The 18390-nt window shown below is 34.7% G+C and overlaps 3 protein-coding genes across 3 annotated transcripts in view; 2 read left to right on the top strand and 1 right to left on the bottom strand.

The window, feature by feature from the left end:
• The window catches only part of LOC144837401 (28S rRNA (uridine-N(3))-methyltransferase-like), an 85556-nt gene that overhangs the window by 10999 nt on the left and 56167 nt on the right, over positions 1–18390 (bottom strand). The window contains exon 2 of the mRNA XM_078692477.1: positions 2186–2245. The gene's annotated coding sequence lies outside the window, so the exon portion shown is untranslated. The remainder of the gene's footprint in view (positions 1–2185; positions 2246–18390) is intronic.
• LOC144838083 (uncharacterized) lies at positions 42–1546 on the top strand. The gene is made up of 3 exons (XM_078693442.1): positions 42–383; positions 737–895; positions 1091–1546. The coding sequence occupies exons 1-3, from the start codon at positions 315–317 to the stop codon at positions 1544–1546; spliced, it is 684 nt and encodes a 227-aa protein (XP_078549568.1). The 5' UTR covers positions 42–314.
• On the top strand, positions 6469–17592 carry LOC144837798 (pappalysin-1-like). The gene is made up of 18 exons (XM_078693055.1): positions 6469–6923; positions 7412–8456; positions 8625–8770; positions 9119–9415; positions 9581–9892; positions 10032–10479; positions 10592–10720; positions 10849–10934; positions 11110–11309; positions 11708–11788; positions 11959–12076; positions 12230–12615; positions 13423–13582; positions 13768–13963; positions 14186–14357; positions 15220–15370; positions 16434–16600; positions 17091–17592. Exons 1-18 carry the CDS (start codon positions 6599–6601, stop codon positions 17259–17261), a joined length of 4590 nt encoding a protein of 1529 aa, XP_078549181.1. The 5' UTR covers positions 6469–6598; the 3' UTR covers positions 17262–17592.

Here is an 18390-nt window from a genome sequence, read left to right as displayed (position 1 = left end):
AATATTACACACTTTTTTACCATGCGGCTATAATTATGGAATTGTGATGATATTTTGATACTTTGCTATTTAATAAGTAGGTTGTTTAAGAAGTAGCACTTTAAATGTTAGTAAAAGGATCAATGTTTGTTATTTTACTTGCTACCGAGCATGTCATACGGTATATTGTAATATTTTAAATATATGTTGTTGATCTATTTATATTAAAAAATTACTAATTCAAACAATTTTTTATAGGTTCTGATGGCTTGACCTGGCGATGCCATAGATGCCGCCGCACTGTTTCTTTGCGACAGGGAACTTTTCTATCTGGGATGAAATTACTTATGGATCAATGGCTACAGTTGGTGTATTTTTGGTCACTTGATATACCAGTAAAGCAAGTACGTACTGTTTTTTTTTTGGTGAATTAGGCTACTAACATTTCTTCCATTCATTATTTTGTCTATCCTGCCATTTTATGTCCATTGTCATGTTACCAAAACGAACATCTACTCATTCTTATGTATTAAATTACACTCTTGTCTCTCCTGCCATTTCAATCATGCCCACTACAATGTTACCAAAAACGATCTACTCTTGTGATTAATTTGGTATGATAAATATTTTTGTGACAGTCCTTTATTACAATGTTTTATCCTGCAGTTTGTACAGCTCATAACAAAAAATCGTGATTATACCCCTGTAATATTACTAAAATAATTCTTATGTATTAAATTATACTCTTCTCTTTTAGACTACGGTACTCACAGGACTAAAGCCGAAACAGGTAATACAGCAATTTCGGTACCTGCGAGATGTCTGCTCTCGAAAACTCATCGACACGCCGACTCTTCTTGGTGGACCTGGAGTTGTTGTCCAAATTGATGAGAGCTGCTTCAGCCACTCTCGTAAGGTAACTATTGCATTTATTTTTATTATGTCTCCTTTTTATTTTAACATTGACTTGACATAATTATTATGTGACATGCTTACTCTTTGGCATATCTTTTCTCCAGCTCCTTAACTATGATTTTAACCAACAGCTTCCCTTTTTTTAATTTAATTTTTCTATGTGTATTTATATGGGTTTTTATTATTTATCTTTCAGAATGGTAGAGGCCGTGCACCAGCCGAAGAAGTCTGGGTGTTTGGACTAGTAGACACGACCACAACGCCAGCAAAGGGACACATGGAAATTGTACCCGACAGATCTGCTGCAACACTGTTACCAATCATCGAGGCAAAGACTCTACCTGGAACCATCATTCATTCGGACCAGTGGGCTGCATATCGCCGTGTTGCGGAAATACCAACAATTGAGAGTCACCGCACCGTCAACCACTCCCGCCACTTCGTCAACCCCGTAGATGGGACACACACCCAAAACATCGAATCATACTGGTGTAAAGCGAAATCTAAATTCAAGAATATGAGAGGAGTGAAACGAGAATGGCTAGGCGAATACCTGGACGAATTTATGTGGCGAGAGGAACACGGCAAGAATTTAGAGACCGCATTTGACACTATATTAGCGCATATCGCTGAAATGTATCCACAGGCCTAAGTTTAGTTTAAGCATAAAAATAAATAAAAACATTGTTAATAGTTAAAAGATTCAGAATAAAATTTTTATTTTAAGTTAAAGTTTCTAATTTACTTTTCTAATTATTTGAAGAATTTAGGAACAAAAACATTGTTAAAGTTAGTTAAACGATTGAGAATAAACATTTATATTTTACGTTTACTTATTTAAATTTACTTAATTATTTTGAGAATAAAACAATTTTGAATACTTTAACTGTTATTGTTTTTGATTTTTTACAAAGCTAAGTTTAAGTTCTATTATTAATTTACTTAAATAAATAATTCACTTTAACCATACATCAAAACAACTGTGGTAAAAGAAATGTGAAATGACCTGTAGAAGAGAATAAAAATAACATTGTCGTTAGTATCAATTAATTGTGTGTTGTGTAATACACTGTACACTAACTTACCTCCCCCGTAGCTAAAGTGGAACATTCAAAACGTCACCAGTCTGTTCTGGGTCAACTGTTAGTTAAATACAATCCACGATTAATACACAATGCACCCCTATTTTTTCGAATGGAATAACCCTATAAAAAAGCCCGGTACCTAAAATGCCCGTGATCCAATTCTGTTGCAATTTTTTCAACCATAATTCATAGTTTTCCTGTACTACCTGTGATTCGGCACGTTCTTATTATTGTGTATACAAACTTCACACACATGTGTTGTGTTGTGTCAAGATATATAGGTACGTATATTCAGAGCGTCACTCTGACGACTGGAGCATTCTCTACTTCTCTACGGAGCGCCATTTATGCCTTTATTAAATTTTAAATGGAAAATAATGAATATTGTTTTTCTTTTATTTTGAAAGAGAGATATTTTGAGGATTGTAAATGTCAAGTGGACCTTTTTTAAAATCAGAAACAAAGTTGCATGGCATTATTTTCCATTAAATAGACTGCCATAAAACCTCGAAAAGAAGCCCATGTGCTCCTTCATTTTTAGTACTCTTGGGTGGGCTTCCTTTCCACATGGAGTTCTTTTCGAGATTACTTTTGCAAACTAAACGAGGGGAACTGCTAGCTTCCCGCCCGGAATTTTTTTTATTTACATGATTTGAAAAATCTTCTAATGTAAATAATTAACAGCATCAAAATTTAACAGTGTGGCGTGTTGAACGCGAATGACTAACATACCATCTTTACCATAATACACCTGCACAGACTCATTTGCATAACAACGCACGCACATACCAAACTGTTTAAAATAGAGCTACAAGGTACCCGAAAATGACATCTATTATGTTTTCAAACAACATGCATAAGAATCTTCAGTACCCCACCATGCTTGGGGCTGAGCAACGACGAAAAAAGAGCTGTATACAGTAGGTTCCCGCCCGAAAAAATGGCGTTACATGATTTGAATGAAACAAACTATATAAGACTCACCAGGACAATATATGAACTTGTCCCCGGAAAGTGCACCTATTAAATGAAATATAAAATTAAATATTAAGTCTCCAGTACTAGCCCATCCATAGTTGAGGCAGAGCAATGAAAATAGAGCCCAGAAATGTACTTACTTATACTTATTACTATACATAGTCACCTATGATAAAGTTATGATAATGTTAAAATTTCAACTATCCAGATGCGACTTCAACATTTTAGGTGGGGTTTTCTACTTTAAAAACTCGACTTCGTATATGCCTATGGCCTAGCCCGGCGGCGGAATTAGTCTAAGCTTCGAAATAAGGCCCTGCAGCAGCCTTGGGTTCGTTTCCACCACATCATTGCCAGTGCCTTCTCAAGATGTGTGGTGGAAAGGGGGAGGTATAATTCTATGAACCCCAAACACAGTGGTCGCATACTTTTAACTCTATTCCACCGACCAGCGTGGGAATCGAACCGACGACATACGTGTTGTCAACACGACTGAGCTAACTAATCATTTTGGTTTTATCAAGGTTAATAGGATATTTAATGATGCAATGATGTATTACGTAATACACGTATAAATAGACAATTATCAGTCTGTTCAGTCATGTTTCAGTTTTTGGTGCAACGGGTAATGCTCAGTTTTGAGTGGTATCAGCTGGGGTTCGAACCTCTACGGATATTTTTTTAATGAATATTGGGGGTTTTTTTTTGAAAGAGAGGTTAAAAATGTCAGGCCTAGGAAAATGGACCTTAAATCATAAACAAAAGTGTATGGCATTCATTTTTCCATTAAATAGACACCATAACACCTCGAATGGCTTCTTTTTAACGTATAAGCTTCTTTTCCACATGGGGTTCTTTTCCAGATTACTTTTGTAAACTAAAGGAGGGGAGTTTACAGATTTCCGCCCAGAAAATTGTATCTTTACATGATTTGAATTTCTAATAAAGATTAACAAAATCAAAATTTAACTTTTAAATTTAATTTTGTGGCGTGTTCACCGCGAAGGACTAACAATACTATCTTCCCCATTACACCTGCACAAACTCATTTGCATAACAACGCAGGGCTTACCAAACTGTTTAAAATAGCTACAATAGCTTCGTTATGAAACGAAATATAAAAGTCTTCAAGACCAGCCATACAATGGTGAATGTTTCCCAAGTGTGAGACATGCAATGCACGCGGCCGTGACGGTGATTCAACGAAACAAAATTATGAAATACAAACAGAGCTAGCACACAAAAGCCTACTTACTAATTTTAATATTTCTATAATTTAGAAAACAATTAGATTTATCGTATCACCTATTGATAATTATAATGTTAAATTTCAACTATCCAGATGCGAATTTTAGGCTGGGTTTTAAAAAAACTCGACTTCATATATGTTCAATTTCAAAGATCTGCTTAAAATATATTTATTTATTCTGCCATAAAATTTTATTCGCAACATATTAGTAGGCTTACAATACAATATCTTGCATAAAACGGATATTTAAAAATACACTATAATGTGTAACGGTAGAATTACAATTCTAATGTAAAAGATTAACAAAATAAAAATTGTGTTGTGTGTTGATCGCGAATAACTAACAATACCATCTTTCCCACAGCACATGTGCACACTCATTTGCATAACAAACGCACGACATACCAAACTACGATGAGATAAAATTAATTCTCTTCTAAACACGTAACGAAGAGAATTAATCCCCCTTTTTTTTACATTAAAATAAATTGAGGGCGCTAAACATAAAATTTAAACCATCAAAGCAGTTGGCGACAATGTGTATGATTAACCAAACAAATTATTGGATAGAAGTGTAGTTACTGCAGTATTTGCAGTATAATGACATGGTTCCTTTACTCTGCACTACATTTTTTCTATACAATGATAAATTACAGAAGAAATTAATAAACAATAAAAATATGAAATATTTTTGAAATCCAAAAGTATTTTTTGACTATTTCCCTATGCTCCCATTGGTGCCAAATTGGGTCTACTTGAGCACAGTGTATTAAAATACGAAAAGATATTAAAATCCAGTGACTTATTTCTATTTTATATCACTGTGCTCCACTGGCTCCAAGTTGGGTCCACTTGAGCAAAGTGTATTAGCATACGAAAAGATATTAAAATTCCGTGAATTATTTCTATTTTATATCACTGTGCTCCACTGACGCCAAATTTGGTCCACTTGAGCACAGTGTATTAAAATACAAACAGATATTAAAATTCAGTGACTTATTTCTATTTTATATCAATGTGCTCCACTGGCTCCAAGTTGGGTCCACTTGAGCAAAGTGTATTAGCATACGAAAAGATATTAAAATTCCGTGAATTATTTCTATTTTATATCACTGTGCTCCACTGACGCCAAATTTGGTCCACTTGGGCACAGTGTATTAAAATACGAAAAGATATTAAAATTCAGTGACTTATTTCTATTTTATATCACTGTGCTCCACTGGTGTTAAATTTGGTCCACTGGACCAGTTACCGTAGTACTATTTCTATTTCGGAAGTAAATAAAGGCATAAATGGCGCTCCGTAGAAGTAGAGAATGCCGAATGCCGTCGAAATGACGCTCTGAATATACCTCAAGATAGTGTACAGTAGTGTTGTGTGTGTCCCTCTCGCTCAAAACATGATTGAGCCCTCAATCGTTCATTAGTCTAAAAAATAATGAATGTTTGTATGTGTTGAATAGTGAGACTATTTCATTCGTTGACAGATTTACTGCTCTATTTAACTTGGCTCTGCCTCGAACTCAAGAAATATTCAACTCAAATATTTGTTTAGTGTGAACATAAAAAGATATGAGTACTTATGTTGTGAATCGTATACGCCCATCTTATGTTGCCTTTGTCACTTTCACAATGGTGTCAAAGAAACTGTGCATACGTCCGCCTACTGTAAAATTCTCCGGGGAAAAAAATATATATCTTTTATTTTTGTCTCTTAATGCTTTGTGTGATTAGGCTAATTTCACTACAACCATGTGTATGCGAATTTGGTGTAATAGTTTGTAACCAAATAACTAGTTTCAGTTGACTCACAATAGAACAGCAAACACCCAAAAACAAGCGGGTTAAAAGAAATAAATGTTTTAACTACTCATATAAAAAAACTTGTACATTAAATCAAATTATTTTTTTATATACAAATAACTCTTGCCTCTTATGCAAAAATGAAGTTTTTTGGACAAGTAGTTGTTACTTGTTACTTTAAGACTGCTCTCCTATCTTTTAACACTAGCAGGTCTGAAAATAATAGTAAAGAGTGGTCCATGACATATCTATCTGTGGTTTCAATTTGGTAAATATCTTGCAGTAACTTTTTGAGTAATCTTGCTAACAAACACACGCGATCGACAACAAATACTTCCTTGGCGGAGGTGAAAAATATACATCTGCTAAGTATGCAAATTGTCAAAAAAAAAACAATGAATCAGAATAAAGGCGTAAAGGTGTTATTGAACCAAACAAAGGCTTTTACAACACCTTGGTACAGGCCCATGTTTCGCAGCCAATCAGCAACTCATTAGTACACAGTAGAGAAAACACATTTTATTCCCATTTGAGTATTGTATTTAAGGCAGTAGTTAAGATTAGCACTGCTTATACATTTGACTCCAAGCATGGCAGTATCTAGTTTCTTACTTTTACTCGTGGTTGGTATTGTTTTGACCGGTGGACGTGCTTATGGAAAATCAGAGCAACAAGATCCAAAAGGGAGACAATGTTTGACATCTCATGGCCGTACAAAGCGGGATGACCATGCTCAGTTCCCCAGACACATACAGTATTCTGACCCTGTTGACCCCACGGATTACGCTGCTTATTTTGCGGAGACGTCTGGTGTTCTTCGTTTGACAAATATTGAAATTATTCCAAGAAGAAAATTTTCTGTTGCATTTTGGATGAAGCTTGAAGGAGGGCAAGCTGGAAAAACTGGTGTTATAGGTAAGGTATTTATTTGTTATGTAAAGTGTATGTGTAATTGACGTCTAACCGTCGGTAATAAACTGCATTAATTGTTTATAAACAACACATGTAATGAAATTACATCATATTTTGGTAGATTATTTCATAGTTTTTGGGCATTTATTCATATAACTTATAATCATGTGAAATATTAAGTTGCTTAAACAAATGTGCGGAAATCGGAAAATGTAACACATGGAATAGACATTTAGTAGTATTATATTTATATAATTTAAATAAGTGTTTCCCCAAACTCGTATACCTTAGATTAATAGCAATAAAACAAGAGTAAATACTTTAAAAGAAACACAATTCAACATGTTCTCTGTTATTGTACTATTTGTAATACCAATACTACGCCAACAAACTCCTTAATAAAGTTTAGTAATTCCGTCGAAAACAATCTTTGTTTTAGCAAAGTTTAATAATGATGATCAAAAAATTGTGAATTGTTTTTGAAATTGTAGGTCTTAGAGACAAATGCGAAGGATTATTAAAATCGAGTGACTGGGGGATTGGCGTCACAACCGGCAGGAAAAAACAAGATGCTCATCTGTATTTCCAGCTTAAGGATGACCGCTTCGCATCGGCTCCCTTTCGCTACCGCGTCCACCGATGGTACCACATCGCCGCTACCTACAATGAATCAACTATAAAGCTGTACATTAATGGTGCTATGGTGTCTTCAAAAACTGGACAAAAACGCCCTATCTTCAAAGAATTTAAACGACAGTGTAAGGAGCTTGAATTTGGTGGCTTGTTTGAACTTGGTGTCCAGTTTAGAGGTGCTGTGGATGACATGCGTTTATGGTCCAGAGCGTTGTCACATCGTGAGGTTGCGCAGTTGTATAATAACCAATCACATGTATTTGAAGACATCTTCAGAAACCTTGTTTTCTGGGATCCGTTTGATAACTTCACAAGATGGTCAAGCAAAGAAGGTGAATTTCCAGAACTTATTCCATCAGATCTCTCCAGTAAGAAGCATGACTTAAGTTTGGTAACTCCAAAATGTGGTATAACTGTATGCGATAATCCAGTTGTAATGAGGTCGTATATAGACAGGAGTTCGCTGCGTCGTTCAAAAATAGTACGCTATCGATTGATCAATATAGCAAACGACGATGGTTCAAACCCACTGTTGTCACAAGAACAAATTGAGAGGCAGCATAATGAACTCAACAAAGCAATTAATAGTTATAACATCACCTTTCTCAGACACGATCATATGATAAGAAACACTACCTTAAGGAGCAGAAAAATTATTCCTAATTGCGGGTCTAAAGATGTTGGAAATGGCAAGTGTGATTCGAACTGTAGTCCACAGTATACTGGCAATGATGGTGGTGATTGCGATGTTCGTAATTCTAAATGTCCATCATCTCTTATTGGTAATAAGAAGTGTGACGCAGACTGTAACAAAGCGTACCATGATTGGGATAGAGGAGATTGTTGTGATCCTGACGTCACAGACACTGCTGAAACTTGCTTTGATCCATCTTCACGATACTGGTAAGTGTATCTACAATATTTTGTTTTTATAATCTACATTGTGTGGAAATGTGTTAAAGAAAGATTCTGTCCATGTATAACTTGCCCTGAGCTCAATTTATTTTTTTTTAAACTACTACTGCTTATTGTTTATTGTTATTAAGGCCTAATATTGAATTTTATTTTCAGTATGTTTATTGGAGAAATGGAATTCAAGACCGTCATTGGATTGGAATCTGTTCAATACCTAAACATCTACGTTGGTGCCTACTTTGAAAAATCATTCTTGGGCGTAGCCACAATGCCATGGGATGTTAACGTTTATGGTACGCAAGGTAAGATTGTTCCGGAAACCAAATTTGTTTCAATTGCGTTACTTCGTATAATTTGAAAGAAGGCTTGTTGAGTAGGTCCTCACCGTATAGCATGAACAATCATTCTTCACTATTTATATTATTAGGTTTATCTAAACAACAATTCAGGAACAAAGTAACTTAAATTTAACCAACATAAGAGAAAGAAATATTAGTTTATATGTCTTTTTAAAATTTTTTTAATAAAACCGTTAGAAACCTTTAATTAAAGCATGGAGAAATAAGTTAGGATTAAACAAATATAATCATACTTTCATAAACAAGTTTCCTGTCTTTTGTTTTATCTAAATTGTGTCATTTCATCTATAGGTGGTATTATAGTACATGCCGATGCATATGGTGCACAAGAATTAATGGACACGCTTATCCACGAGGTTGGTCACAGCCTAGGTTTATGGCATGTCTTCCATGGTGTCACAGAGATGACTTGCGATGATGAATGTTTTGAAACTGAACCCAGCCTAGAAATTGGTGATCTAATAGCCGATACCAACCCAACACCTTCGAATAGATATTGTCGGGATCCGTTACCGAAAGAGTCTGATGGGCATTGTGGTTTAGGTCACTTTTATGACACACCGTTTACGAATTACATGAGCTACGCAAGTAAGTAAAGTAACAAACAATTGTTTATAATTAATATAATGTTTTAATAACCAAACTAATTTATTTGATTTACAACCCGAAACACTACCTTACGGGAAATGTGTTTCAAGAAAAAAGAAGATAGCAAGAAAAAAGACATCAACATTGTACATTTTTTTCTTTTAGATGATTCATGCACCAGCACCTTCACTCCTCAGCAGGCGGCTCGCATGCATTGTTACCTGGATCTTTTCTTTCAGTCATGGCAACAAGAAAGAAGACCTTCAGTTATGCCTTTACCGCCAAATGTGATCTCCAAGTTAGGTAATTCGCTTACATTGGCGTGGCAGCCTCCACTTAGCGGCCACAACGTTGCGTTAAACTCTGAGCTGTGCCAGGAGTGCATGACAGGAGATGTTCTTATACAGTATGGTGACACAGCTTCCTCGCCACATTCTAAAATTACATATGGTGATTATTCACCGCAACAAGCAACGGGTTAGTGTTCTTACGCATTATTATATACATTGAGATTTAATATTGTGGCATTGTATCCGCATGTCTTACGCGTGTATTGGCTTTCATATGTAAAAATCCTGTTCAATTAATTATTAAATTTCTTTATTGTTGTATATAGGTCCTCCAAACAGTGCCAGATGTGCTATAGACCCCGTAGCTTGGCGGATAGATCAAAACGAATGCGAATTCTGCAAACTAAAGGTTAATTTTAAATATCCAGTAATCCCATCAAGACTGACTGTCTGGGTGACGACAGTACGCACTGATCGAGCAATCCACGATATTGAATTAGTGACTGTCAACCGAACTCGAATCAGTCTAGGTGCCCCTGACGTTTATTGTGACATCCCCTACAGCACAAGAATCAACAACGTTATGGAACCAGTGAAATCTGTGATAATCTATACAAATGGCCTCTATGTTGCAATTGATTCTGTCCAGTTGATATCAAAACCTGAGCATCGTGGTTGTAAGTCTTGTAAGCCGATCAAGTACCTCCTGACAAGAAATCCACCATTTGAGGGAGAAGTCGAGAAACTGGTAGATTCTACAACATTTGTGGACGAGTAAGTTTCAATGACCATTTCCAAAATAGTTCTATTAAACGAATAAAAACACTTTTATTCTTGTTTGTTTACCAATATCACCATAATAGAAAATATGTTTATTAATTTCTAGCTCTGTCAACAAATTTACAAAATATACCTACCGTGTCGGTGTAAGCTCAGAAAACACAATAACTGACTTATCACCACCACTTGTCATCGGAACGGGATTTAGCTTTTGTGGAAACGGTATTATTGAGAGGTTAGTGTTTATATCGAAATCTTCTTAAATAAAAGAACAATTAAGTAAGTCTATACTACTAGTGCGACAAATGCTTACTATTATTAGAAATTAGATAAAATTAATGTGTTCTTTTTTGGGGGTTTTAGTGATGAGTCATGTGACGATGGAAATGTCTTCAACCACGACGGCTGTAACGTCAACTGTAACGAGGAAACAGATTTCAGTTGTAAGGGTAAGTTCTTGTTATGCTAATTGTAATTTAATAATATTTTATGAGTTTTTGTGTATGTATTAGTATTTAAATTGCGCAGAACTTTTAATTCATCGATTTATCACCATAAATGTAGCTGTTTACCTTAAAAAAATACTGTGTATTTTTTGTGAATGTAGTTTTGTTTTTATTTCAGGTGAGCCTAGCCTCTGTTACCGTTATGATAGTGACGGTCACTGCGAGGATTTTGAGAAGGAGACGAACGTTGCAGATTGTGGTTTTTATACTCCGCCAAGATTCTATGATCAGTGGGCTTCGTACGCCCGAGGCAACCCACGATATCAAGGAACAGAGTGTTCAGAGAGTAACATCTATGGAGAACCCCCGAGGGATCAGGTAATCAAATAACTTATGTTATTTATAGTGCTGTGTTTTGTTCCTAATCTCGGCTCCATCATCCCTTGTCGGGTGTATCCTTTCTCAAGCATCTGCAATTTCCTTCTGGTCTTCTCTGTTCTCGCCCAAGTTGTTCATGTATAAGATGAGATGTCGCTCCTCTATTTGCGTTTTTGTCTTAACTTTCTGTCAATATGTTCATCTGTTGTCACTCCCTTCTTGCTACTGCAGATGCACTGCCCATCCCCAACTTGCATCTACTTGTATAATGTTTAATTTATCATTAACTTAAACCAAATATTAATAGAAAAAGAGTACCATGGTAAACCCCGAAAAATGTTAAAAGTAGTGGTCTTTTGGAATAAACTACGATTCATTATATTTTTTTTTTATCAAAGGTTTGTAGCAACGAGTTAAAAGAGGAATTTGTATGGTATCCATGCAGGGCCGGTTTTCATGACCAAAATATATGGTTGAAGGTAATATTACTAATAATAATATACAGTTTATTTTCTGAATTTTTTGAAGACTATTGATATTTTTGAAAAAGTTGTGCAAGGTCAGGTAACATTTTTCCCAGTGGTGCTAACATTAGAACTTATTCTTTTTTGTAAATTCAAAAAGTTATTTATTTTTTGTCTGATGTTAGGTTGGGTTTCCTATAGAAGTAGTTGCGACTAGAGTTCTGATTTATATCGCTGGCGATGGTGTGACATCACGGACAACACCTCCTACAAGAGCATCTGTTACGTTAGTCGACACCAGAGGTATGCTAAAAATGAACATATTTAAATAAATTGGTTATAAAGATTTATTTACACTTTATTTCATATTAATAAAACAAAATAATAACTCTTTTAATTTTATTTTAGAAAGACCATTGTTTAAAAATGTATTTTAATTTGTTTGTATTTACATAGGAGTTAATCATGTTTTGAACAAAGATGTACCACTCCTGTGTGCTTCCAACCCAGCCACTTTTAATGTAGAACACGACCTCAGCAAAAGATTTTACTACTCACGCGAAGTCCTCATCGAGTTCGATTACAAATATGTCAGAATTTCAGGTGTTCGCCTAAGATCTTTGAAAGATTTTGACCTATACAATTTACAATCGTGCGGTGATGATGATCTGTACAATCCAGTTACCAAACAGTGTAACCGGTACTCGTGTGATATGCCCACATGTATAGTTCCAGAGGTGCAGCACGCAACTCTTAACCGACAAGTAGGTGATATTGTGAAAGAAGGAGACATTTATACTATACAATGCAACAAAGGTTACAGACCAGTATACAAATATAAGGTAAGATTGGTTCAATCTTGAACATAAATACAATATTAATACTCCATATGTATGTAAGAATCAAAGAAATGTAACAAATAGTGACAGATTAAAATGATTTCTTTCAAAGTTTGCACATGACTATAATAATATATATATCTGTTGAGAGAAATCAAAAGAGAGTATTTTTTATTCCACACCTATGTTTCCATGGCAACGGGCAAATTTCATTTTTCCTGGGTTTTTTTTAATGGATATTGGTAATGTTTTGATAAACGATATTTTTGTTTTATTTATTTGATTTGATGAAAAATAAATAGTTTATGTATAAGAATAATGCATTATGTATGTAAACTCATTAATTAGAGCTCGGACCTCTTTCATGTTTTTGTTTTCTTTTCAATTTGGCTTACATCAGCAGCAGATCCCACATGACCATCCTAACCACAAACAAACAAACCTAATACACAAACATTTTGCCACCAACTCTTTTATTCTTAAGCTTGGTTCCCAAGCGACTGTTTGGAATAATTTAATTTATCGCTTGTGATTGGTCAAATCACTTTGCTTTGCGTTACGTCCTTTACGTTGCGTCCTAGTGGGAACCAAGCTTAAAGCTTGGTTCCCACTAGAACGTAACGCAAGGACGTAAACGCAACGCAAGCGTTTTAACTAATGAAGTTATAGACAGTTAGCAATCACAAGCGAATAAGCCATCGCTTGTGATTGGTCAATTCACTTGCGTTGCGTTACGTCCTTGTGTTGCGTCGCTAGTGGGAACCACGCTTTACGAGAGAACGGCTCTTAACAGTGTTATTGTCTTGCCAGATAATGTGTGTAAACGGCCAGTGGGAAGACCACCAAGTGATATGTACACCTGTTGATTGTGGGTTTCCTAACGTCCCTTACGCAGTGACTTCATGTCCAGAAGGAACGCTCTATGGAAGTACTTGTAATTTTGAATGCAATGCAGCAGCAAAAATGCAAGGTAATTACGTTTCCTTTCCTTTTAGTCAATGATTCCATTCGTCGAAAATTATCAAATATTGTTTGAGTTGATAGGTACTAATTTAAAAAATAAACGTGGCCCTTGGTTATTCAACGCAAACACGTTGCCTGTTAGCCTATCTTACAACAAAGTGCTATTAAACACAAAAACATTGTGTATTTTAGGAACAGATAACCGTGTAACCTGTTTAGATGATGGTGGATATTCTTTACCAAATGCATTTTGTCAACAAGAATGTGCATCACCAACAGAACCAGAAAACTCGTTTCAAGTTCCTAATCAGAAAATCACGTTTACCATTGGAAGCTACGTTATTTTTAAATGTAAAGCTGGATACCACATTAAAGATAATCCAAAGAGGTAAGTTGAATATTTTATAGAAAAGTTCAATGACGTTACCATTAACACTCATAATTCATCATTTCAAATCTTTTTAAAGAAATTTATTGTCTGAATCCCGATCATAAAATGTTTGAAAAAAGGCACAAAAAATATATTGGTATATCTGTAATATGTTTATTATTATTTACAAGACATTTTAAACGCTAAATTTAACTTATCTGAATTATGTTTGTTTATTAGCCGACGAATTCGTCTAAAATGTGGAGATAATTTCGAATGGTTAGGTCCGTCGTGTGTCCGTAGAGAATGTACTCCTCCTCCTTCCTTCTATAACGGAGTGTATAGTTGCAGTAATGGCAATTATCTTCATAGTGAATGTAGAATTCATTGTCCAGGTACCATCGATAGCGTGGTGAGTATTTTTGAAAATTTTCTGTTTATGCCCATTTATACTAGGACGATAACGATCGACGATAAATAGACAAATATGCATTTTTCGTACATAAAACAAAACAAATATAAACACTTTTCTAGAACTATAACCATCTATGCTTCCTTTGATGAAAATGATATTTTCACACGTCCAATCAAATGACGTCATGATTAGTAAGAGCAAAAATATGTATTGTCACGATATTTTTGCTCTTACAACAATGTTATGGTTTGTGTTTATCATGACGTCATTTGATTGGAATTTAAAAAGTATTATTTTATCAAAGACAGCATAAATGATTGTCCTATAGTTCTAGAACGAAAACCTTCTAATTTCTTTTGTTTTATGTAAACAAAATGTATGCTTATATATTTATCGTCGATCGTTATCGTCCTAGTGTAAATGGGCCTTTTAAGCCATTTCATCTTTGTACCATTCTAGCAAGGCATGGGAATTTGTAAAATCTAATCTCGCAATCCTAGTCACTCGGAAACGGTCATACTCTTTAAATATTATTACAACTCTTTCCAAATCATATCCGTGGTAAAGCAGTTATTATGACTATGGAGTTGACGGACTTAAAAACTTGGTAGGATGTTTGTATTTGACACCAGGTGCAATAGATTTATGCTCGTTTAAAAGAGTGTATTATCGTCGTGTATAGCGCTTTTCTTTTGTTCTCTATATGTCACATATAGATTTAAGTCGAGTATAATTTTGTGTAGGCCTACAGTTGTTTTACAATTATTTACATTTGATAGTTAAACATAACTAAATTCCAATCACCAACATCAGTATGTAATAATAACAATGTTATTTTAATCGTTGATGTTCTCTTTAGGCTACTGTAAAGTGTTTGAAAAAAGGCTGGGATAAGACTTGGGATGAAGCGTTTGAAGGTTGTCGTCAAAATATGGACTCTCACCACTGTCCAGAACCTGAAAATAGCAACGAAGTGAAGTTTACCTGTAATTTAAATACTTACACCATTGGTATGTTTGTAATATGTTTTTTTTTGTGGGTTCATCCCACTTTTATTTCCATGCATATGTTCCTATCTATTTACATATATTTTTCTCTAAACATTTTCATTTCAATACACTATACATATTATTATATTGACAATGTTTGTTTTTATCATCTGTTTACGAACAATTTTTTACAAATAACATTTTCCAGCGGCACATTGTTTTTATATTTTCTCTACATCATTTCTACTAGTACTGCATTCCTCTTTTTATACATTATTATCTCTAACACAATTCCATTAACTTTTACTTACTTTTCCTGCAATTGTTTACATTTTGTAAATCAATTCATATAATAACTTTCAAAATACTAAACCAGGTCATTCCTTGCCTTAAAAGTTTACATTTTGTAAAAACATCTTTAAAAATATTAAAACCATGGCATTTTGTGTCTTAAAATGTACGTTCTGAGGTTAATTATGATAAAAAGAGAAAAACAATACCCGTAGCTCGCGTCGAATGTTCTCTCGTAGAGGTTCTTAGTCTACCTTATCCAGGCTTAGTTTTGTAGTCCTAGCTGGAAAAGAGCAGCAGTGTAACGTACGAGCATCGTATGCTAGCTATACGATGTCTCGTTGATTTCCTTCGGTAGAATCTGTTAATACAAATTGGGGAAGACCCGGTATTTCACTGAAAAATCTAATAATATTTGTTTTCCTTCACGATAAATCACCACAGAAACAAAACAATATTATTCCATGCTCGATGAATTCTAGAATTTATAACGAACAGTGTGTGTCTTTAAATTTAAATTATCTCTAAAGCAATATTTGAAATTTAGAGGCGATACTGTTTACTGTAATTGTAAGCCTACTTTTGGCGAGACAAGCCCCATGGGTTTTAATTGCTCTGTCTCTCCTCATCATTATCCTTTTATCAGTGTCTAGGCCATATTTGTTTTTATATTTCTGGTTTGTCAAAAAAAATAAGTAAAATTTGGAGTTAAAAAATTAGTGAGGTGGTTGTGTCTAAATACAAAATAAGAACTCTTTAAATCAAAATAAAATTTGGCTTGATTTATAAATAGGTACAAACTGCACCGCAGCCTGTGCAGATGGTCATGAAGCGATATTCGACAATGGTGAGCCTATAACTTACACGTGGAAATCGCGCTCAAAACACATCATCTGTACAGATCAGCGCCAATGGTACCCAGATCCCTCGGCTGTCTCCTGTGTCAAAGTCTGTCAAGAGGTAAGTTGCACTGATGCTAATTCATTTTACACCACTTTAAATATTTGTTTCAGCATTCTCCATTTCTCCAACTGGTTATAGGTTCAACAGTAATTAGAATGTTTGTCGAACATCTTGTTTTGGAGTACGTGTCTTATTGAAACATGATCAGTAGTAGGCTAGATGTTTCTTAAATCTTTTAATTGTTCTTATGGTCGATTGTATTGGAATTAGTTTATCTTAGGCCTATAGTGTTCAGAAAAGGTCAAATAACATATTTCATAGGTTTTCTGTTGCCAGCATATTAAATTTTATTAAGAATTACCGAAGATAACAAAACAATACAAAGAAAAGAAAATGCGAAAAATTGCTATAATACTGTAACATATACTTATTCTGTGTCATACAAGAGAATTCCGATGGTTCCATTGATGACTTTAAAAAGAACTTTTTAAGAAATAGTGTTGGTCATTTTAAACTTTAAATTTCCATTTTTTATTTCATCTTTCAGAACTTTGTCAGTGACGGATTTTGCGATAGAATTAACAACCGAGCTTATTGTCACTGGGACGGTGGAGATTGCTGCGTGTCAACTGTTACTGATAATGAGGTTATACCTTTCCCGCCAAATTGTGAAGCAGACTGTACGTGTCGTGACCCCAATGCTGTTGAGAACCAATAGAAATTAACCATTCCTGACAATTGTAATTTTCCGTTGGAAACACAATACAATAATTTGTTACTATATATAGGCCATCATATTTAATAATTTAAACGAAAAAGTTATTATATTCAAAAGTATCAGTTAAGTATGTTTGTATTATAAGATTTTTAAAGTAGAATCCTTTTTGTTATAACATAAATGCTATGAAGTCTTCAACGCATTGCCAACATCAGAGTGAACACAAAATAGTATTTTAATTATATCTATACATTCTTTTAGTGTAATACTGTGTAGGCTATTTGTGTAAATATTGTGTATATTTTAAATATTGATTCCGTAGAAATAAACTATTTTACTATAAACTGTTTGTGCTGTTATTTTATGGTAATTTATCCAAAGGTATAGACTGCGCAGCAGTTGGGTAACGAAAATACGCGCTCACTCTAAACCCAGGAGCCCTGCACTGCAGTGCCCAGAGGAAAAAGGCATTAAAATATGTCGAAAAAGGCTAAAAAAGGGCCTCAGATCTCTACGTACGTTACGTCACTGCTGCGCAGGTCGAGAATGGGAGGTACACATACTTGGTACTTGTAATCCATCATAGTCGTATGAATAGAGGGAAATTGAGGCGAAGCATATTGCTTATAAGCCCCGCTCGCGGTTATTATGTCATATTGTACAAACGGTGTGAACTTTAATGGATGGTTTACCCAAGCCTCAAGACCATTCCACAAAAGTAGGCCTACAACTCTAAACGAAAAAGAATTCCTTCTCAAGTTTAACTTTGCTTGATGGAACTTTAATTTATACCTATAACTTAAAGAGGAAGTGTAACAGAAGTTTAGAAATCGAAACAGTAACTAACTGAGAATATTTACATTTAAAACGCATTTTGAGAAGTTTTATCGGTGGTATTTCTAATTTTGAGAATATTTTCCATCGATTTTTTTACTGATTTTTTTGTAAGATAAACCAAAGAACTTATAACACAAGAATCGTCCAAAGCTTGTAACAATTGCGAAGAAAGGCATTGTAGGATAGAATAGAGCTAATGGGTGGCGCCATTGTGAGTAGCGCGCCCGCATCAAATTAGAAAGTCAAAATCATAGAGGGGATCTGCTAATACCATAGAGGCAAAGAATAGATA

This window comes from Antedon bifida, chromosome 3, assembly GCF_963402885.1.
Source record: "Antedon bifida chromosome 3, ecAntBifi1.1, whole genome shotgun sequence".
In the NCBI taxonomy this organism is placed as follows: Eukaryota; Metazoa; Echinodermata; class Crinoidea; order Comatulida; family Antedonidae; genus Antedon; species Antedon bifida.
This window is presented reverse-complemented; position numbering and strand designations above follow the sequence as displayed.